The following is a 23,407-nucleotide window of genomic DNA, read 5'->3' as shown; positions in this document are numbered from 1 at the left end:
GTTTGCATATTTATATTGGGGCTTGATATGTATATATTTAATATCTAAGGTCAGTAGGGCTGCAGTTATATGTTAGAGAATTATATGTACAGGGGACCACATGGCTTTTCTTTTTCAAACCACTTTCCATGCGGTTAGGGTGACTGTTGATGCGACGTCCATGATTGGCAGGGCCTATTTTGCACGCTCAGACGCACAGTTTTCTCTCACTAAGAAGGCAGCAGGCATTAGCTCCGGTGGGGCCTAAAGTTGTTTTCCAGTCACCGGATCGTTGTCAAGTCAATTTTCAGTACCCTGAGGGCAGGTAGGCGCCACAGTGCAGGGGTCATTTTCATTGTTAAAAATATATTTTTTGAATTAAAATGTCTCTTAAAGGGTAATTTCACCTTTTACTTATAGGGTGCAATAATTTTTGGACAAATGGAAGCTCCACCCTGGAGTTTAAATTTAGTTCTTAATGTTCTTCAAGGGGTTCCATTTGAACCTATGCATTCCATAGGTATTAAGCTGTTATCTTGGAAAGTTTTGTTTTTGGTTGCTATTTCTTCTGCTCGTAGAGTTTCTGAGCTTTCAGCATTACAATGTGATTCACCTTATCTTATCTTCCATTCTGATAAGGTGGTTTTACGTACTAAACCTGGTTTCCTTCCTAAGGTAGTTTCTAATAAGAATATTAATCAGGAAATTATTGTTCCTTCATTATGTCCTAATCCTTCTAAGAAGGAGCGTAAGTTACATAACCTGGACGTGGTCCGTGCCTTGGAGTTTTACTTGCAGGTGACTAAGGATTTCCGTCAATCATCTTCATTATTCATTGTTTATTCTGGAAAGCGTAGGGGTCAGAAAGCTACGGCTTACCTCTCTTTCTTTTTGGCTGAAGAGTATCATCTGTCTGGCATATGAGACTGCTAGACAGCAGCCTCCTGAAAGAATTACGGTTTATTCTACTAGGGCTGTGGCTTCCTCATGGGTATTTAAAAACGATGATTCTGTTGACCAGATTTGCAAAGCTGCAACTTGGTCGTCTCTTCGCACTTTTTCCAAATTTTACAGATTTGATACTTTTGCTTCTTCTGAGGCTGGTTTTGGGAGAAAGGTTCTTCAAGCAGTGGTGCCTTCCGTTTAGGTCTCTGTCTTGTCCCTCCCTTTCATCCGTGTCCTGTAGCCTTGGTATTGTATCCCACAAGTAAGGATGAAATCCGTGGACTCGTCATATCTTGAAGAAGAAAAGTAAATTTATGCTTACCTGATAAATTAATTTCTTCTACGATATGACGAGGCCACGGCCCACCCTGTCATTTTTAAGACAGATTTAGATTATATTTTTTATCAACTGCTGTCACCTCTGCACCTTTGGCTTTTCCTTTCTCTTCCTAACTTCGGTCGAATGACTGGAGGTGGAGGGAAGGGAGGAGCTATATATACAGCTCTGCTGTGGTGCTCTTTGCCACTTCCTGTTAGCAGGAGGATAAATCCCACAAGTAAGGATGAAATCCGTGGACTCGTCATATCGTAGAAGAAATTAATTTATCAGGTAAGCATAAATTTACTTTTTTAACCTACGTTTTTCTTGTTCCTTCTTCAAGTGCTATAAGCAATTATTAATTTTGTAAACTATGAGTAGCTGAGTGCTATCATGTACACACTTTTTGTAATGTTATCCTTACATTACTAATTCCAAGTTCAATATTGACTGTGTACAGCACCCTTTCCCCTTTATTAATATCTCATCATTTAGAGTATTTATTAAAATATACCCTATGATTATTTAAAATAGGGTCTACTTTTGGCAGTGCCGCTATTCTCTCCTTGTAGCTACCAGTATAGCTCTGTTAAAAAGGTAGCTGGGATACCCACTGCAAGTGGGAAATAGCAGACACTCCCCCCTTTCCTTTGCGTATAAAAAGACCCTTTACACAAACAGGAGCATGCAGGTATACCTCGGTATTCTCCTAAAACTTTGGGGCTTGATTAGGAGTCTTAAAATCAGAGCAATTTTATTTAAAAAATTAGCAAAACTATACATTTAATAAAAAAAAAAAAACAAACAGTTTTAGCTATATAAATGGATCATCTACAAAACATTTATGCAAAGAAAAATCTAGTGTATAATGTCCCTTTAAGTAGGTGTGTTTATAGGCTGCTTTAAATGTTTGTTTCTAGATCATCAAACACTATTTTTTATTTGATAATTTAAAGTGTTGGTTTTCTGAGGTATTTAAGGTGTGTTCCCTGTGGATCATTATTTTATAAAATTATTATTGAAGAAACTTTGTTAAAGTCAAATAATTTAATATATTTATTTGGAGCTAAACACCAATTGACAATTGAATTCAACAGCTTAGGATTAGTAGATCATTGCTTGCTGGAGTGTATTAAATTGTTAACAAATAGCTCCTTTACCTTGTTTTGTCATCTGAAATAGCTCCTTTTTTTGCCTGCTAAAACCACCACCTATATTAAAAATATAAATGCTTTTGTATTCTCTAAAGAAAAACTATGTAAACTAGGGATGCACCGAAATTTCGGCCGCAGAAAGTTTCGTTTTTTTTGCCTTTTATTTTCGGCAAAATTATTGCGTAGCATATTTTAAATTTGATGCCAGCCTAGAGCTGCTGTTTGAGTTCATTACTTGACTTACTGTTTTGCATATAATAATAGTTTTCTAGGACTATACTTTATTTTGATAATTGGTAACAAAACAAAAACAGTTAAATCTGATTCTGTTACACAGAACTAAATAAAGAATAATACTAGCGATGCACCAAAATTTGGGCCGCCGAAAATGTGCAATTCCAATTTCGGCCCAAAGAGAACCAAAATGGCTACAAATGTACAGCCCTCCCCTGTTCTATTGAGTTACATGTCTATCCTTAGCATAAGGTGAGCAGCACAGCACAGGCATGGTACACAGAGCACACACATAAGTACCATTACATGATGATATTTGAAACCAGCAGAGAAGGAAACCAAAGTTCTGAATAGTGAATACAAATATCAAAGGAGGATAAGTAACATGTTTATAATCACTTGATATTATCAGACACAGCCCTAAGCACACACAGTGAATATCTTTAAGCCTTATATACAGTGCTCATACATCAGCCTCTTGTGCGTAGACATTCTATTCGCCTGAGGCAAATATGCGTGCACAATTTATAAGCATAAGCCCCAAGCTTGCACACAGTTGGTACAAATTAGCACCCACCAGACAGTGTATACAAAAAAGCACAGTAACTTTCTATAACCACCTTGCACGTAAGGTTGTAGCTAAGTCCAGTGGTCCTGGTGATAGGTGACAGGCAGACTCCATTTGGGGCTCCGGACATATAATCTGACGGGTCAGTGTGAGACCCGAACCAGGAACTAGGCGGAGATACGATGAGAGACGATCAGGTGCAGCCACGCTCATCGCACGGATAACTACACCCAAAAACAAAACACATTTCCACCTCGTATTGTTGTCTGGCTATAACCACGCTCTCCCTTATAGAGCTCCAGTTTCACTGCAGATCACGCCCTACTGTACAAGTGACCATGTCCATTTGTTGGAGCTTTCCCGCCTACAAGCTCTCTCAGCTACACACACACACAGTAGTTAAAAAAGAAAAAAAACAATTTCGGTTTCGTTTCGGTTTTCGGCCAGGATCATCCTGAATTTTCGGTATCGGTTTCGGTCCAGAATTTTCATTTTGCTGCATCCCTAATGTAAACGATAATTAGCAACAGCCTAGTAGGTAGTAGGAAAGTCCGATGCTGATCTGTTCATTTTCACAGTATCAACTTTTGTTTATAGACAAGATAATATGAGACATTTGGGCATAGAGAAAAAGCTAAAATAAGGATGCCTGCTCTTTCAGGAAGTTCAACCCATTTTAAATGGGTTGTGTTTTCAATCTGAATAAATATATATGCACTGCTATTTCATATACACAAATAAACATAAACAATCTATTTCCCATACATTTTATACGCGGCAGCTGGTATCGCAAGTCATTGGAAACAAATTAAGGAAAACCAATTTTACAGTACACTGTCCCTTTTTAATTTTAACATTTACATAATGGAGCTTATGGTAAACCTAGATGTGAGAGGACCCATGCAGTATTAAGCTGAGGAGGTTTATTGTTTTCATTATGCTTTATCATATAAAAACCTAGAGGGACACCAACCTTACAGATAATGCTTTTACTACAAAAGCAATAGTACTGTAATGTTATTCTGATTACTTGTTATACCAGCTGCATACTGTTACATTTATGGAAATTTGCACCTTTTAGTTTTATTTTTGTATGTGAAATTGCTGATTTTACACATTGAAACCACAACCGATTGTATATGTCTATGAGCCAAGATGAACAGCAGACAAAGTAGCATTTGTAATTGCACATGGTGTAAAAAACATGTTTACGCAACTTTTATTGGTCATGCCTAAATGTTTGCATAATATACCAAAAACAAAACTGTGTCCAATGGAAGCAATATTTGAATATGAAGTCCTCAAGGCCCTGATAAAATAATCACGTCTGTTGTGAAATCTAAACTTTTGTGATATTTTTATGCTCCTGACAATCTGTTTTTCTTGGCAGTGTTCCCTAGATTTTATTTAAGATTTGTACAGAATATAAAATAAATATTACCCTAATAGAGACATAAAACTATTTATAAAATCTATCATGCATATGAAAGCGAGAACTATTTAAAGCTTATAATATCTTGCATGAGAAAGGTAAAGGTTAAAGCTGTTTGATTTGGAAACCTTTCAGAAGGGGCATGTTAGTGCAGTGTTGGTCAGAGGGGTAAAAGCTCAATTGGCTAATAAGCAAAACACCCACCGTTCTATTAGTGGCAAGTGACAGTACAGGAGAAACCTTTTACATAAAAGCGGTAATATATTTTAGATGCTCTCTTTTTTTGTATGCAACAAAGAAAAAATATTGTATCCCCTTAAAGGGATATGAAACCCAATTTGTTTCTTTCATGATTCAGATAGAGCATGGGATTTTAAACAACATTCTAATTTACTTTTATTAGAAATGTTCTTTGTTCTCTAGGTATCTTTTGCTGAAAAGCAGGGATGTATGCTTAGGAGCCAGCCCATTTCTGGAGCAGTATATTGCAGCAATTTTGCAAGAATGTTATCCATTTACAAGAACACTAGAGGGCAGCACTATTTCCTGTCATGTAGTGCTCCAGAAACCTACCTAGGTATCTCTTCAACACAGAATACAATGGGGACAAAGCAAATTTGATAATAGAAGTAAATTGGAAACTTTTTTTAAATTACAAAAGAAAATGTTTTCATATCCCTTTTAATTTTAGTTAAGCTTAATATAAAAAAGAGATGCATAATAATAAAAATAATATAGTACTAGTACTACTACTAATAATAATGTGGCAACATATTTCATGGCACTATATAGTGGTGAAATAGACAAAACAGAAAGCAGAATGGGGTAGACGGATTACAGGCCCTGCTTCCTACAGAACTTACAATCTAAGCGAGTATGCATGTTTGAAGCATGATATCTAGAGTATAGTTGCAGGGAAGGAAGCCGTTGTAGGTAGCATTATATATTAAATGATTCACATTCTATCAATTAGCCAAGTAAACAGGGTAATGGTAGATATGTGTTCCTATTAGAGGTGGCAAGTAAGGAAGTGCTTGGCACATGCATAAGGCAGAGAAGCACAAACCGCGTCAGATTGTCGAGCACCTCTAGCGCACCACAGATTAAATGAGGTTTTGAAATACGATGTTTTATTTGCAATAAGGAAGGTGCTTGTTTTTATGCCTGGAAAAAATCCTTTGCTTGTTTGTTTTTTGAATAAACTGAGAACTAGCAGATTCTCATTTAGTGTATGTCACACCCTTTTTGGGCAAAATGATAAAATAAAAAACACACTAGGACAAATATTTACATAGATTCAGCAATGTTTTAAGCATAGTTGTAGCATTAAAGAGACCTGAATCCAATTTTTTTCTTTTGATTCAGATAGAGCATGCAATTTTAAGCAACTTTCTAATTTACTCCTATTATCAATTTTTCTTCATTCTCTTGCTATCTTTATTTGAAAAAGAAGGCATCTAAGATTTTTTGGTTCAGTACTGTGGACAGCACTTTTTTTTATTGGTGGATGAATTTATGAGACATGAAACACAAAATGTTTCTTTAATGATTAAAACAGAGCATACAATTTACTTATTTCATCACATTTGCTTCATTCTCTTGGTATCCTTTTTTGAAGCAGAAGCCGTGCACTACTGGGAGCTAGCTGAACACATTGGGTGAGCCAATGTCAAGAAGCCTATATGTGCAGCCTCCAATTAACAGTTAGCTGACAGTAGTGCATTGCCACTCTTGAGCCTACCAACAAAGCAATTAGATAATCAAATTGGAAAGTTGTTTTCAAATGCATGCTTTATCTGAATCAGGAAAGTTTTTAATTTTGACTTTAATGTCCTTTTTTAAATATAGGAGTCTTTTGTTAAAAATCTTTTATTCCTTTGTTTAATATCTAAGCAAATATAGTTACGGTAGGTAGGGATTGTTTATTCTAAATGTGCTAATGAATGTGACACATACACTGTGATTATCGTATTTGTTATCCCATAAATCAGATTCAGATTACATTTTGCTCCAGACCTAAAGAAGATAGATAAGTCTCATAAGCATGTATTGTAATATGAAATATCGCGGAACTGAGTTTCCACAGTATTATGTAATGTATTTTACGTTCTTTTTTTTTTTTCTTTTTATGGTCTAGTTTTCCCAGGCGCTCAGAAAATTTATTCAGGAGCAGGAAATTGTTGACCTAAAAGTTTGGACGAGCCAGTTGAAGAGGACAATTCAAACCGCAGAAGCTCTGGGAGTGGCGTATGAACAGTGGAAAATACTTAACGAGATTGATGCTGTGAGTATGGTACCTGCTGCTGACAGATTACAATATAACCTGCTAATGCAATAAGCAGCAACGTAGGTAATCTCCCCAGAACCTTTGTAATAGGTGCACCGTCCGGCTGATTTTACTGACCATCCAGCTAAAATTTCAATATTCAGATTATTATTAAAAATACATTTAATATTACATTATACAACTTTGAGATGGTAATATAAAAGGATATTATCCCAAGGGTTTACGCTTGTAGAGCTTATTGCTTGTATTAAGAGTTGAAAGTAAACGCAAACACTTGAGCGCAATGTCGATTTACACTAGAATGATTACCGCAACTTCAGAGCTCTGGTTAACATAAAAGTTGCACAAAACACATCAAAAATACATTACAAAGCACTGTTAATCTGACATTACAAGGCTAACGGAACCTTAAGAGGTGCGCTCACATAGCATATGCATAACACAAAACTGAATTCAGTCCTGAAAGGGGTGATCCGAATCCAGAAACGGGCAGCTCTCCCAAGAAAATCATCAAATGTCAAATCCTGTAAGACAGAAAGGAGGTGCTTCACAGGGTGATATCGTCTAACAGGAACACATGAAGGGACAGACAAATGCAAACTCACATAGGTAGTAGCACACACAGTGCTATAAACAGCAAGCCGAGACCTCTAAGTTGCCCGGCAGACTCACTCCCGATATCCAGCTGCTGATCACGTGATGGTATGTCCTCCAATCAGGATTAATCACTCCAGTCACGTCCGGAGAAGTGTCCTTGGTACATCAACTAACTGGCTGGCACAAATCATGGGCGTGTAGGGAACGAGGATTTACCTCGTACAAGAACTTGTGTTAGAGCGGGGATAAACTAAAAACTGTTTATTAAAACAAGTAGTAAAAGACAGCAACTCGTTTCTCTGCCACAGTGCCGTATCATCAAGCTGTTAACATAATAAAAACCCTTGCTCTATTTAAACCCTTCCCTTGACCAATCACTGATCGATCTAGCTACACGCCCTAGGCGGATGTCCCGCCTCTAAAACTGTAGATGACAGTTAAAACATGAATAATCATTAACATAAATACAAGTGAAATCTGTTAGAAAAAACAATACATACAATGTTGATATCATAAACACTGTGTCAAATGATGTTAACATGGGATTCGACATCCAATTTTGTATCGCTTGGAGGCAAGATAACCAAAGATCTTATATTGTTCCAAAATACCATTAGGTATTTGTAAAATATGTATTTATGAATAAATAGACCATATTCTGTTATGTGAAGAACATTGGAATGTGAAATATTAATATTTTCATGTCGGGTTAGCGGAAATGAGAACATGCAATCGTGTTTGCGTGAGAGTGGGGTGGTACGGTTCTCCCCCACTCACTTTTTTTCTCCATTGACTTCTATGGAGGAATACATGAACGTATACGCAATGTTCTAATTTCGGATTTTTGCGCTCGTCTAGTTACAGTTAGAATGATAACTTTACTTTTAACTCATAATACGAGCGCAACCTGACGAGCGATAAAATCTTACATCTAGTGCAATTAACGCTCAAGCAGGAGCGTTAATTTGCGATCCGCTCGTAATATGGCCCTTTATATATTATTACATCATTACAAAAAACTACTGCCATATAGTGCTGAAGATGCGTGCATGTTCCTGAGCCTACTTCAATATGCCCTTATGGAATTGATGGACAGTAAACACATTGTAATTACTATATTTTTCTGCAGGATACCAAGAGAACTAAGCAAAGTTGATAACATAAGTAAAATAGAAAGTTGTTTAAAATGTAATTCCCTATACAATTAATTTAATTTTAATTTCTATTTTAGAGCTCTGAAGCTTGATAAATGGAGCCCTATGTCTGAATTATTAAAGTTTTATTTGGACTCCCACATCCCTTTAAGTGTATATACAGGTTGCCATTGCAATAGCCACTTAACAAAAAATGTGTTTAAAGAAACATGAAGCCCATAACAATTTAAATATACTTTCTTTCATGTAATTAGCAAGAGTCCATGAGCTAGTGACGTATGGGATATACATTCCTACCAGGAGGGGCAAAGTTTCCCAAACCTCAAAATGCCTATAAATACACCCCTCACCACACCCACAATTCAGTTTTACAAACTTTGCCTCCGATGGAGGTGGTGAAGTAAGTTTGTGCTAGATTCTACGTTGATATGCGCTCCGCAGCAAGTTGGAGCCCGGTTTTCCTCTCAGCGTGCAGTGAATGTCAGAGGGATGTGAGGAGAGTATTGCCTATTTGAATGCAGTGATCTCCTTCTACGGGGTCTATTTCATAGGTTCTCTGTTATCGGTCGTAGAGATTCATCTCTTACCTCCCTTTTCAGATCGACGATATACTCTCATATATACCATTACCTCTACTGATTCTCGTTTCAGTACTGGTTTGGCTTTCTACAAACATGTAGATGAGTGTCCTGGGGTAAGTAAATCTTATTTTCTGTGACACTCTAAGCTATGGTTGGGCACTTTGTTTATAAAGTTCTAAATATATGTATTCAAACATTTATTTGCCTTGACTCAGAATGTTCAACTTTCCTTATTTTTCAGACAGTCAGTTTCATATTTGGGATTATGCATTTGAATTATTCATTTTTTCTTACCTTCAAAAATTTGACTCTTTTTTTCCCTGTGGGCTGTTAGGCTCGCGGGGGCTGAAAATGCTTAATTTTATTGCGTCATTCTTGGCGCGGACTTTTTTGGCGCAAAAATTCTTTTCCGTTTCCGGCGTCATACGTGTCGCCGGAAGTTGCGTCATTTTTTGACGTTATTTTGCGCCAAAAATGTCGGCGTTCCGGATGTGGCGTCATTTTGGCGCCAAAAGCATTTAGGCGCCAAATAATGTGGATTTGGCGCTAAAAAATATGGGCGTCACTTTTGTCTCCACATTATTTAAGTCTCATTTTTCATTGCTTCTGGTTGCTAGAAGCTTGTTCTTTGGCATTTTTTCCCATTCCTGAAACTGTCATATAAGGAATTTGATCTATTTTTCTTTATATGTTGTTTTTTCTCTTACATATTGCAAGATGTCTCACGTTGCATCTGAGTCAGAAGATACTACAGGAAAATCGCTGTCTAGTGCTGGATCTACCAAAGCTAAGTGTATCTGCTGTAAACTTTTGGTAGCTATTCCTCCGGCTGTTGTTTGTATTAGTTGTCATGACAACTTGTTAATGCAGATAATTTTTCCTTTAGTAATGTACCATTGTCTGTTGCAGTTCCTTCAACATCTAAGGTGCAGAATGTTCCTGATAACATAAGAGATTTTGTTTCTGAATCCATCAAGAAGGCTATGTCTGTTATTTCTCCTTCTAGTAAACGTAAAAAATCTTTTAAAACTTCTCTCCCTACAGATGAATTTTTAAATGAACATCATCATTCTGATTCTGATGACTCTTCTGGTTCAGAGGATTCTGTTTCAGAGATTGATGCTGATAAATCCTCATATTTATTTAAAATGGAATTTATTCGTTCTTTACTTAAAAAAGTATTAATTGCTTTAGAAATAGAGGATTCTGGTCCTCTTGATACTAATTCTAAACGTTTAGATAAGGTATTTAAATCTCCTGTGGTTATTCCAGAAGTTTTTCCTGTTCCTAATGCTATTTCTGCAGTAATTTCCAAAGAATGGGATAAATTGGGTAATTCATTTACTCCTTCTAAACGTTTTAAGCAATTATATCCTGTACCGTCTGACAGGTTAGAATTTTGGGACAAAATCCCTAAAGTTGATGGGGCTATTTCTACCCTTGCTAAACGTACTACCATTCCTACGTCAGATGGTACTTCGTTTAAAGATCCTTTAGATAGGAAAATTGAATCCTTTCTAAGAAAAGCTTATCTGTGTTCAGGTAATCTTCTTAGGCCTGCTATATCATTAGCTGATGTTGCTGCAGCTTCAACTTTTTGGTTGGAAACTTTAGCGCAACAAGTAGCAAATCATGATTCTCATGATATTATTATTCTTCTTCAGCATGCTAATAATTTTATTTGTGATGCCATTTTTGATATTATTAGAGTTGATGTCAGGTTTATGTCTCTAGCTATTTTAGCTAGAAGAGCTTTATGGCTTAAGACTTGGAATGCTGATATGGCTTCTAAATCAACTCTACTTTCCATTTCTTTCCAGGGTAACAAATTATTTGGTTCTCAGTTGGATTCTATTATCTCAACTGTTACTGGTGGGAAAGGAACTTTTTTACCACAGGATAAAAAATCTAAGGGTAAAAACAGGGCTAATAATCGTTTTCGTTCCTTTCGTTTCAACAAAGAACAAAAGCCTGATCCTTCGTCCTCAGGAGCAGTTTCAGTTTGGAAACCATCTCCAGTCTGGAATAAATCCAAGCCTGCTAGAAAGGCAAAGCCTGCTTCTAAGTCCACATGAAGGTGCGGCCCTCATTCCAGCTCAGCTGGTAGGGGGCAGGTTACGTTTTTTCAAAGAAATTTGGATCAATTCTGTTCACAATCTTTGGATTCAGAACATTGTTTCAGAAGGGTACAGAATTGGTTTCAAGATGAGACCTCCTGCAAAGAGATTTTTTCTTTCCCGTGTCCCAGTAAATCTAGTGAAAGCTCAAGCATTTCTGAATTGTGTTTCAGATCTAGAGTTGGCTGGAGTAATTATGCCAGTTCCAGTTCCGGAACAGGGGATGGGATTTTATTCAAATCTCTTCATTGTACCAAAGAAGGAGAATTCCTTCAGACCAGTTCTGGATCTAAAAATATTGAATCATTATGTAAGGATACCAACGTTCAAGATGGTAACTGTAAGGACTTTCTTGCCTTTTGTTCAGCAAGGGAATTATATGTCCACAATAGATTTACAGGATGCATATCTGCATATTCCGATTCATCCAGATCACTATCAGTTCCTGAGATTCTCTTTTCTGGACATGCATTACCAGTTTGTGGCTCTACCGTTTGGCCTTGCTACAGCTCCAAGAATTTTTTCAAAGGTTCTCGGTGCCCTTCTGTCTGTAATCAGAGAACAGGGTATTGTGGTATTTCCTTATTTGGACGATATCTTGGTACTTGCTCAGTCTTTACATTTAGCAGAATCTCATACGAATCGACTTGTGTTGTTTCTTCAAGATCATGGTTGGAGGATCAATTTACCAAAAAGTTCTTTGATTCCTCAGACAAGGGTAACCTTTCTGGGTTTCCAGATAGATTCAGTGTCCATGACTCTGTCTTTAACAGACAAGAGACGTCTAAAATTGATTGCAGCTTGTCGAAACCTTCAGTCACAATCATTCCCTTCGGTAGCCTTATGCATGGAAATTCTAGGTCTTATGACTGCTGCATCGGACGCGATCCCCTTTGCTCGTTTTCACATGCGACCTCTTCAGCTCTGTATGCTGAATCAATGGTGCAAGGATTACACAAAGATATCTCAATTAATATCTTTAAAACTGATTGTTCGACACTCTCTAACGTGGTGGACAGATCACCATCGTTTAATTCAGGGGGCTTCTTTTGTGCTTCCGACCTGGACTGTAATTTCAACAGATGCAAGTCTCACAGGTTGGGGAGCTGTGTGGGGATCTCTGACGGCACAAGGAGTTTGGGAATCTCAGGAGGTGAGATTACCGATCAATATTTTGGAACTCCGTGCAATTTTCAGAGCTCTTCAGTTTTGGCCTCTTCTGAAGAGAGAATCGTTCATTTGTTTTCAGACAATGTCACAACTGTGGCATACATCAATCATCAAGGAGGGACTCACAGTCCTCTGGCTATGAAAGAAGTATCTCGAATTTTGGTTTGGGCGGAATCCAGCTCCTGTCTAATCTCTGCGGTTCATATCCCAGGTATAGACAATTGGGAAGCGGATTATCTCAGTCGCCAAACGTTGCATCCGGGCGAATGGTCTCTTCACCCAGAGGTATTTCTTCAAATTGTTCAAATGTGGGAACTTCCAGAAATAGATCTGATGGCGTCTCATCTAAACAAGAGACTTCCCAGGTATCTGTCCAGATCCCGGGATCCTCAGGCGGAGGCAGTGGATGCATTATCACTTCCTTGGAAGTATCATCCTGCCTATATCTTTCCGCCTCTAGTTCTTCTTCCAAGAGTAATCTCCAAGATTCTGAAGGAATGCTCGTTTGTTCTGCTGGTAGCTCCGGCATGGCCTCACAGGTTTTGGTATGCGGATCTTGTCCGGATGGCCTCTTGCCAACCGTGGACTCTTCCGTTAAGACCAGACCTTCTGTCTCAAGGTCCTTTTTTCCATCAGGATCTCAAATCCTTAAATTTAAAGGTATGGAGGTTGAACGCTTGATTCTTGGTCAAAGAGGTTTCTCTGACTCTGTGATTAATACTATGTTACAGGCTCGTAAATCTGTATCTAGAGAGATATATTATAGAGTCTGGAAGACTTATATTTCTTGGTGTCTTTCTCATCATTTTTCTTGGCATTCTTTTAGAATACCGAGAATATTACAGTTTCTTCAGGATGGTTTAGATAAGGGTTTGTCCGCAAGTTCCTTGAAAGGACAAATCTCTGCTCTTTCTGTTCTTTTTCACAGAAAGATTGCTATTCTTCCTGATATTCATTGTTTTGTACAAGCTTTGGTTCGTATAAAACCTGTCATTAAGTCAATTTCTCCTCCTTGGAGTTTGAATTTGGTTCTGGGGGCTCTTCAAGCTCCTCCATTTGAACCTATGCATTCATTGGACATTAAATTACTTTCTTGGAAAGTTTTGTTCCTTTTGGCCATCTCTTCTGCCAGAAGAGTTTCTGAATTATCTGCTCTTTCTTGTGAGTCTCCTTTTCTGATTTTTCATCAGGATAAGGCGGTGTTGCGAACTTCTTTTGAATTTTTACCTAAAGTTGTGAATTCCAACAACATTAGTAGAGAAATTGTGGTTCCTTCATTATGTCCTAATCCTAAGAATTCTAAGGAGAAATCGTTGCATTCTTTGGATGTTGTTAGAGCTTTGAAATATTATGTTGAAGCTACTAAATCTTTCCGAAAGACTTCTAGTTTATTTGTCATCTTTTCCGGTTCTAGAAAAGGCCAGAAAGCTTCTGCCATTTCTTTGGCATCTTGGTTGAAATCTTTAATTCATCTTGCCTATGTTGAGTCGGGTAAAACTCCGCCTCACAGGATTACAGCTCATTCTACTAGGTCAGTTTCTACTTCCTGGGCGTTTAGGAATGAAGCTTCGGTTGATCAGATTTGCAAAGCAGCAACTTGGTCCTCTTTGCATACTTTTACTAAATTCTACCATTTTGATGTATTTTCTTCTTCTAAAGCAGTTTTTGGTAGAAAAGTACTTCAGGCAGTGGTTTCAGTTTGAATCTTCTGCTTATGTTTTTCATTAAACTTTATTTTGGGTGTGGATTATTTTCAGCAGGAATTGGCTGTCTTTATTTTATCCCTCCCTCTCTAGTGACTCTTGTGTGGAAAGATCCACATCTTGGGTAATCATTATCCCATACGTCACTAGCTCATGGACTCTTGCTAATTACATGAAAGAAAACATAATTTATGTAAGAACTTACCTGATAAATTAATTTCTTTCATATTAGCAAGAGTCCATGAGGCCCGCCCTTTTTTTGTGGTGGTTATGATTTTTTTGTATAAAGCACAATTATTCCAATTCCTTATTTTATATGCTTTCGCACTTTTTTATCACCCCACTTCTTGGCTATTCGTTAAACTGAATTGTGGGTGTGGTGAGGCGTGTATTTATAGGCATTTTGAGGTTTGGGAAACTTTGCCCCTCCTGGTAGGAATGTATATCCCATACGTCACTAGCTCATGGACTCTTGCTAATATGAAAGAAATGAATTTATCAGGTAAGTTCTTACATAAATTATGTTTTTTTTTTTTGTTTTGTTTTTTAAATCTAATTTGCTTTATTCTCTTTGTATACTTTGTTGACAAGCATACCTAGGTGGGATCAAAAGCTGGGAACTAGCTGGTGCTTGGAGGCTGCACATATATGCCTCTTGCCATTGGCTTGCCAATGTGTTCAGCTTGCTCCCAGAAGTACATTGTTATTCCTTCAATAAAGGATACCAAGAGAATGAAGCAAAATTGATAATAGAAGTATATTGGAAACCTGTGTAAAAATGTATGCTCTATCTGAATCATAAAAAGAAAAACTGGGTTTTATGTGCCTTTAAGCTTAATAATAAATCAGATGAGAATCAAGAAAACCTTGTTGTTTTGTCTTTTATAATTGATTGATAATTTTAATTTTATGGAATTAGTATCTTGATGCTGTGCTGTAGACCAGTGTTTCTCAACCGCGGTCCTCAAGTAACCCCAACAGGTCGTGTTTTCATTATAGCTGAACCAGTGCACAGGTGAAGTAATCAGATGATCAGTAACCATGGTTACTAACCTGCTCTCACCCATCAGCAGATTATGTCACCTGTGCACTGTTTCAGATATAATTAAAACCTGGCCTGTTGGAGGTACTTGAGGACCGCGGTTGAGAAACAATGCTCTAGACAAAAGTAAAATAAATATAGGTTGTTATAATGTTGATTTCTGTTTTTTGCTTCAGGGTGTATGCGAAGAGATGACCTACAAAGAGATAGAAGAGAAATACCCAGAAGAATTTGCTCAGAGAGATCAAGATAAATATCTGTATCGTTATCCTGGTGGAGAGGTCAGTCCCCTAAATAACAGTTTAGTGACCTTTTATCATGTCCTGTAGTTTCCTGGTAGTCAGGCTGATTTTACCTTGCTCGTGATTCAATTCTTTTGCCAGCTGTCAATAATGAAAAGTACACCGCAGATTTGGGCATCACTTAAAGGGACATTATACTCTGTATTTAACTCCCAATAACATGTTTGCTTGTAGTAATAGAAGTTGTAATGGACTTTTTTTTAAATTTTATTTTGTTTGTCTTGTAATTTAAAGAGACACAAAACCTTATAATTACATGCATTTGTGTGCTATTGTAATAATTGAATATTCTAGCTGAGTGTGAAAAATTTCTGAGCCACTGGCTACTAGAATTTTACCCCTGGCTCCTAACTTTTGGGTTATTCTCCATACATCTATATAGAAATACCACTGTCTGGCTCCTAAAAGTTTCTCTGGCTACTAAATTTTAAACTGATTTTTCGACCCCTTTATTAACACCTAGTTTGCAGTTTTTTTCCCCAATGGCCAACTTCCCCACCACATGAAAATGTTTATTGTTTAAAAAGATAGATAATCCCTTTATTACCCATTCCCCAGTTTTTTATAACCAACACAGTTATAATAATATACTTTTTACCTCAGTGATTACCTTGTATCTAAGCCTCTGCTGTCTGCCCCCTTATCTCCGTTCTTTTCAGACTTGATTTTTATCCAATCCATACTGACTCCTAGGTAAATCTACAGGGGTGAGCACAGTATTATCTATGACACGCATGAACTAGTGCTGTCTAACTGTCAAAAACTGTCAAATGCACTGAGACAAGAGGCAACCTTCAAGGGCTTAGAAATTAGCATATGAGCCTACCTAGGTTGAGCTTTCAACAAAGAACACCGAGAGAACAAAGCAAAATTGATGATAAAAGTAAAGTGGAAAGTTGTTTAAAATTGCATTCCCTATCTGAATCATGACAGTTTTATTTTGAATTGACTGTCCCTTTATCTTAAAGGGACATGAAACACAAATTTTTTCTTTCATGATTTTGAAAGAGTATGCCATTTTAAACAGTTTTCTAATTTACTTCTATTATATAGTTTGCTACATTGTCTTGATATCCTTTGCTGAAAAGCATATCTAGATAGGCTCAGTAGCTGCTGATTTGTGGCTGCACATAGATGCCTCATGTGATTGGCTCACCATGTGCATTGCTATTTCTTCAACAAAGGATATCTATAGAATGAAGCAAATCAGATAACAGAAGTAAATTGGAATGTTGTTTAAAATTGTATTCTCTACCTGAATCATGAAAGAAAAAATCTTGGTTTAGTGTCCCTTTAATTGAACTTGTTATTGTAGTAGACAAGGCGAGCCACTCTCAATTTGTTAGCAAAATTTCCATTGCTTTGCAGTAGACATAAAACCCAAAAATGTTCTTTCATGATTCCGATAGAACAAACAATTTTGAAACAACTTTCCAGCATATTTCTATTATCACTTTTTTTTTTGTTATCCTTTGTTAAAAAACAGGGATGTGAGCTCAGGAGTGTGCAAGTGTCTTCAGTACTATGTGGCAGCAGTTTTGCAACAATGTTTATACGTTGGCAAGAGCACAAGATGGCAGCACTGTTATGTGCATGCTACCTATCTAGGTATCTCTTCAACAAGGAATAATAAGAGAACAAAGCAAATTTGATAATAGAAGTAAACTGGAAACTTCTTTTTTTAAAATTGTATTCTTAATCTGAATAATGAGAGAATTTTTGGGGGGTTTCATGTCCCTTTAATCACATCTACTGAGGCCAATTAGGGCAGATATGTAGCGGGGTTATGTGAAGTCTGCAGTGTACATTTCCAATTCTAAAAATTGAAAAACTCAATTTTCAGAGCTAAATTACTGGAAAGGAATCAATAAAAATAATGAATTTCTATTCTAAAGTTTATTTATTTAGACATAAATAAGTGTGTTTTATATTACAATCTCAATGTTTTGTGTCCCTCTAAAATTTTGTTATTTTTATTTTTCTCTGTTGCGCCAGAGGCTGGAGTAAATCCTACTGGATAAGGAATTTTTTACTCTGCAACATTGTGCATAGTGATTGTTTTTTGTATCTGTCATTAACTCGTCACAACAAACAAGTTAATATAAATGGATTCAGCTGACATTTTAAAGGGACAGTAAAGTAAAAATTAAATGTTCATGATTCAGACAGAGCATGCAATTTTACACATTTTTCCTTCTTACTTTTATTATCTAATTTGCTTTCTTTACTTGGTAGGCTCATGAGCAGCAAAGAACTACTTAGAGTCATGTGCTGATTTGTTGCTACGCACATATGCTGCTTGTTATTCTATCACCGGATGGGTTCAGCTAGCTCCCAGTAGTACGCTGCTGCTCCTTCAACAAAGGATACCAAGAGAATCAAGCACATTTGATAATAGAAGTAAACTTAAGTTATTTAAAATTGTATTCTCTATCTGAATCATGAAATAAAGTTTGTGTTTCTGACTAAATCACAATCAAGCCCTCTAAATACACAAGACCCACTGTTTGTTTGAAAGGCAATTGGTGTCTGCCTTGGGTATGTAAAACACAATGTAATAAAAATACACATTTTCATATATGTATTCATTGAACTAGTCCCAGAAGCCCCACTTTGAATACTTCACGATTGAGCCATTTTCACTCCCCCTGTGCTGAAGCAGTTTTTAATTATTTGGCCCTCATTGCAGTTTTAGAAAAAAAAATAGACTTTTCTGTGTTGTACCCACACAAATTATACCTCACTTTTTTCAGCAGACGTAGCATTTTCCGAAAATAACTTTAGTTTGCAGAAATATCATAATATAGGAAAACGGCACTATGTGAAAAGCAAAAACAAATTGCATTTTTGTGTCATTTTCTATGGCTCACATAGTAAATAGCAGCACAGAAGTCATTATTGCCTAATAATTTTAAACCCAAATTTTGTTGTCCCACATTAATAATCTGTTCATCTTCCCAAAACACCATCATTTAATATTTTATATTTAAATATTTTTTTGAAACAATTGGTAATTGAAAATCAGAAAATATTTATTGTTTTTGGCACTGTGGACCATCTTGCAATTTATACAGAAAATGAATAGGTATAAAAAATCTAATCTTTCACAATATTCTGATTACTCAGAGAGATGGATTAACCTATTTTATACCTTTGCTGCATGCTCCTACCCCTGTCAAAACTCACTTAGTGTAGCAAAAAATATAAAAAACAAACAAAATATGAGATAGTTGTACAAAAAGAAATCCTACATAGAATTTCACAAAATATCACATTTACATTCCCAACATCCGCAACACAACAACATAAGGCTAGCGGCTACTGCCAGGTTATCATTATTACTATGATAATCACTTCATAGCTATAAGGATATAAAACCCCTTATTTGAATCATGGGACCCTTCCTCTTTCAAATGAGGAATCCTATGGTACATTTCTCTTATGAAATTATTATAAAGGCATCTTTAAAATTGCCAGAAACCTCAAAATTGAGCGAAAGCTGTAAGCTATATGTTAATGTTATGGCAATCATCTGGCAGCGTGACAAACTCAAGACCACTCATTTGAAAGTGCAGAAATTCTGATGTCAAATAAGGGGTCTTAAGATTGCCTATATATTGTGGGGGGGGGGGGGGGGGGGGGGGCAATTAGTGCATATGCACCCCTTTCTTGATATAGTTCCATATGCCTATAGTTCTGTCAGGTTATCACTTAGACCATTGTCATCAGCTGATAGCCACTTGGGCATGTGACCCTTTATTTGTCAGTTGTCTTACTGTAAAAGGCACCTAGAAAACAGGTGATTGCCATTTCTTCTATAAGATACGACGAGTCCACGGATTCATCTTTTACTTGTGGGATATTATCCTCCTGCTAACAGGAAGTGGCAAAGAGCACCACAGCAGAGCTGTCTATTTAGCTCCTCCCTTAACTCCACCCCCCAGTCATTCTCTTTGCCTACTCTAAGTACTAGGAAGGCTAAAGTGAAAGAGGTGATAAAATGTTAGTTTTTATTTTCTTCAAGCAAGAGTTTTTTATTTTAAATGGTACCGGTGTGTACTATTTTCTCTCAGGCAGCAGATGGATGAAGACTTCTGTCTGGAGGCTGATGATCTTAGCATTTGTCACTAAGATCCAGAGCAGTTCCCACAGAATGACTGAGGAGTACTTAAGAAACTTCAGTGTGAGGAACGTTTTTCATGCTGTAAGCAGTGAGGTATGTTCAGTCATTTTTTTCTGGAGAGACTGTGGTATTTCAGAATTGGCTGACAGTATCCCCATGAGGGTAAGGGTAAGCAGTAATCCTAAAAGAAAAGGGGTATTATTAAAGGGCCACTGTAAGTAAATATTTTCTATGCCTGTTACTAACTACCCCAAATACGCTTTTTATCAATAGCATTTCATTAACATATCTCTACCGTATATCAGAAATCTTGTCTGCAAATTTAATTGTTTTCCAAACCCACTCCGTGGGTATCCTTTGCTCTGTAGCAATCCGTTTACAATACCTAGGTTTCAAAATGGCGCTTTAAACACAATTTCATTGGTTTAAGTATTTTGAACACGCAGTGCTGAAAATAGTGGGCAGGATAACGTGACATCATCGGCGAATAAAAGATATAACTTTTATAACGTTATGAAACTTCGTTTTGGAGAAAATATAGGTCAGTAGGTTTTAATTAATGTTTATTAACTTTAATGTGTTAGTTGTTTGGCTTAAAAATTATAACAGAAAGTAATCCTTTAAGCTTGCATATAGGGGCTAAGAAAAAATGGTTGACACTGAGTTTGAATGTTTGTGCGCAAACGTTTATTTAACTGGGAGTGCTGATAACGTTTTTGGCAGGAACGTTTTTGATGCTTTAATGAGAGGGTACACTTGGCTTCTTTTTGGGTTTAAGAACCCACATGGCTAGTTTGAGACTGCTCTGGTGCGGTTCATTTGGGCTGAAAGACATCGAGATGGCCGGGGCCTATTTTCGCGCCTCAGTTGCGCAGTTGTATTTGACAGGCAAGCTCCAACTCCGGTGGGCCCTTGTGAGAGTATTGGGCCAAATCGAAGCTTTAACCCTGTTTCCAAGATCGCTGAGGGCAGGTAGGCGCAGGGGGTGTTTTTTCCGGATTTAAACGTTTATTAATTATCCGTTTTTTACAGTAAAGGTTAAGTGTTCCTTTCCTTGTGGGGCAAACTTAGCTGCATAATTTGAATACTTATATCAAAAAATTGAAACGATTTGATTATTTTAAAGCAGTTTTGCAAAACGTGTATGCTTTTTTTCTCTTAAAGGCGCAGTACCGTTTTTTAAGATTGTTATTTTTTCACTAAATAAAGCGTTTTCAAGCCTGTTTGTAGTCATTACTAGCCTGTTTAACATGTCTGACATTGAGGAAAGCCAATGTTCAATGTGTTTGGAAGCCATTGTGGAGCCCCCTCTTAAAATGTGTCCCTCATGCACTGAAAGGGCAATAAATTGCAAAGAACATATTTTAGCTGATAAAAGTATGTCGCAGGATGATTCTCAGTCAGAAGAGAATCAGGTTATGCCATCTAATTTTCCCCAAGTGTCACAACCATTAACACCCGCACAAGCGAAGCCAAGTACTTTTAGTGCGTCTAATTCTTTCACCCTGCAAGATATGGCCGCAGTTATGAATACTACCCTCACAGAGGTTTTATCTAAACTGCCTGGGTTGCAGGGGAAGTGCAGTAGGTCCGGTGTGAGAGTAAATGCTGAGCCCTCTGACGCTTTATTAGCCATCTCCGATGTACCCTCACAATGTTCTGAGTTGGGGGTGAGGGAATTGCTGTCTGAGGGAGAGCTTTCTGATTCAGGAAAGATGTTCCCTCAGACAGACTCAGATATGACGGCTTTTAAATTTAAGCTAGAACACCTCCGCTTGTTGCTCAGGGAGGTTTTAGCGACTCTGGATGATTGTGACCCTATTGTAATTCCACCAGAGAAATTGTGTAAAATGGATAGATATCTAGAGGTTCCTGCTTACACTGTTTTTTTGGTCCCTAAGAGGATTTCGGACATTGTTACTAAGGAGTGGGATAGACCAGGTATTCCGTTTTCTCCCCCTCGTACTTTTAAGAAAATGTTTCCCATATCAGACACCATTCGGGATTCGTGGCAGACGGTCCCTAAGGTGGAGGGAGCTATTTCTACCCTGGCTAAGCATACAACTATACCTATTGAAGACAGTTGTGCTTTCAAAGATCCTATGGATAAAAAATTAGAGGGTCTTCTAAAGAAAATATTTATTCATCAAGGTTTTCTTCTGCAACCTATAGCGTGCATTGTTCCTGTAACTACTGCAGCTGCGTTTTGGTTTAGGGCTCTCAAGATAGCGAATTCTTTCATTACAGATGCCGCTTTTCAACTGGCTAAATTAGCGGCAAATAATTCAGGTTTTGCCATTTTAGCGCGTAGAGCGTTATGGCTTAAGTCCTGGTCTGCTGACGTGTCATCAAAATCTAAGCTTTTAGCCATTCCTTTCAAGGGTAAGACCCTATTCGGCCTGAACTGAAAGAGATAATTTCAGACATCACTGGAGGAAAAGGCCATGCCCTTCCTCAGGATAAGACAAATAAGATGAGGACCAAACAAAATAATTTTCGTTCCTTTTGAAACTTCAAAGGTGGTCTCTCTCCCTCCTCCCCTGCTGCAAAGCAGGAGGGGAATTTTGCTCAATCCAAGTCAGTCTGGAGACCTAACCAGACTTGGAACAAGGGTAAACAGGCCAAGAAGCCCTCTGCTGCCACCAAGACAGCATGAAGGGGCAGCCCCCGATCCGGGACCGGATCTAGTAGGGGGCAGACTTTCTCTCTTTGCTCAGGCTTGGGCAAGAGACGTTCAGGACTCCTGGGCTTTAGAAATCGTGACCCAGGGGTATCTTCTAGACTTCAAAGATTCTCCTCCAAGGGGGAGATTCCATCTTTCTCAATTGTCTGTAAACCAGACAAAAAGAGAGGCGTTCTTACGCTGTGTAGAAGACCTATATACCATGGGAGTAATCTGCCCAGTTCCAAAAGCAGAATAGGGGCAGGAGTTTTACTCCAATCTGTTTGTGGTTCCCAAAAAAGAGGGAACCTTCAGACCAATCTTAGATCTCAAGATCCTAAACAAATTCCTCAGAGTCCCATCCTTCAAGATGGAGACCATTCAGACTATTTTACCAATGATTCAGGAGGGTCGATATATGACCACTGTGGATTTAAAGGATGCGTATCTTCACATTCCTATCCACAAAGATCACCAGTCCTCAGGTTCGCCTTCCTGGACAAGCATTACCAGTTTGTGGCTCTTCCCTTCGGGTTGGCCACAGCTCCCAGAATTTTCACAAAAGTGCTAGGGTCCCTTCTGACGGTTCTAAGGCCGTGGGGCATAGCAGTGGCGCCTTATCTGGACGATATCTTAATTCAGGCGTCAACTTACCAACTAGCCAAATCTCACACGGACATCGTGTTGGCTTTTCTAAGATCTCACGGGTGGAAGGTGAACGTAAAAAAGAGTTTACTTATCCCCCTCACAAGAGTTCCATTCCTGGGAACTCTAATAGATTTGGTAGACATGAAAAGTTTCCTGACGGAGGTCAGGAAATCAAAGATTTTAACCACCTGCTGAGCTCTTCATTCCATTCCTCGGCCGTCAGTGGCTCAGTGTATGGAGGTAATTGGACTAATGGTAGTGGCAATGGACATAGTTCCGTTTGCTCGCTTGCATCTCAGACCACTGCAACTATGCATGCTCAAACAGTGGAATGGGGATTATGCAAATTTATCTCCTCAGATAAATCTGGATCAAGAGACCAGAGACTCT

At 37.8% G+C, this 23,407-nt stretch overlaps 1 protein-coding gene across 2 annotated transcripts in view; it reads left to right on the top strand.

Annotated features, from left to right (window-relative positions):
• PFKFB2 (6-phosphofructo-2-kinase/fructose-2,6-biphosphatase 2) overlaps positions 1-23,407 on the top strand; it is a 137,595-nt gene that overhangs the window by 43,675 nt on the left and 70,513 nt on the right. For both annotated transcript variants that reach the window (XM_053706583.1, XM_053706582.1), the window contains exons 10-11: positions 6,769-6,915; positions 15,459-15,563. In XM_053706583.1, the coding sequence (XP_053562558.1) occupies positions 6,769-6,915; positions 15,459-15,563 (252 nt within the window). The remainder of the gene's footprint in view (positions 1-6,768; positions 6,916-15,458; positions 15,564-23,407) is intronic.

Source organism: Bombina bombina, chromosome 3 (assembly GCF_027579735.1).
Source record: "Bombina bombina isolate aBomBom1 chromosome 3, aBomBom1.pri, whole genome shotgun sequence".
Taxonomy (NCBI): Eukaryota; Metazoa; Chordata; class Amphibia; order Anura; family Bombinatoridae; genus Bombina; species Bombina bombina.
This window is presented reverse-complemented; position numbering and strand designations above follow the sequence as displayed.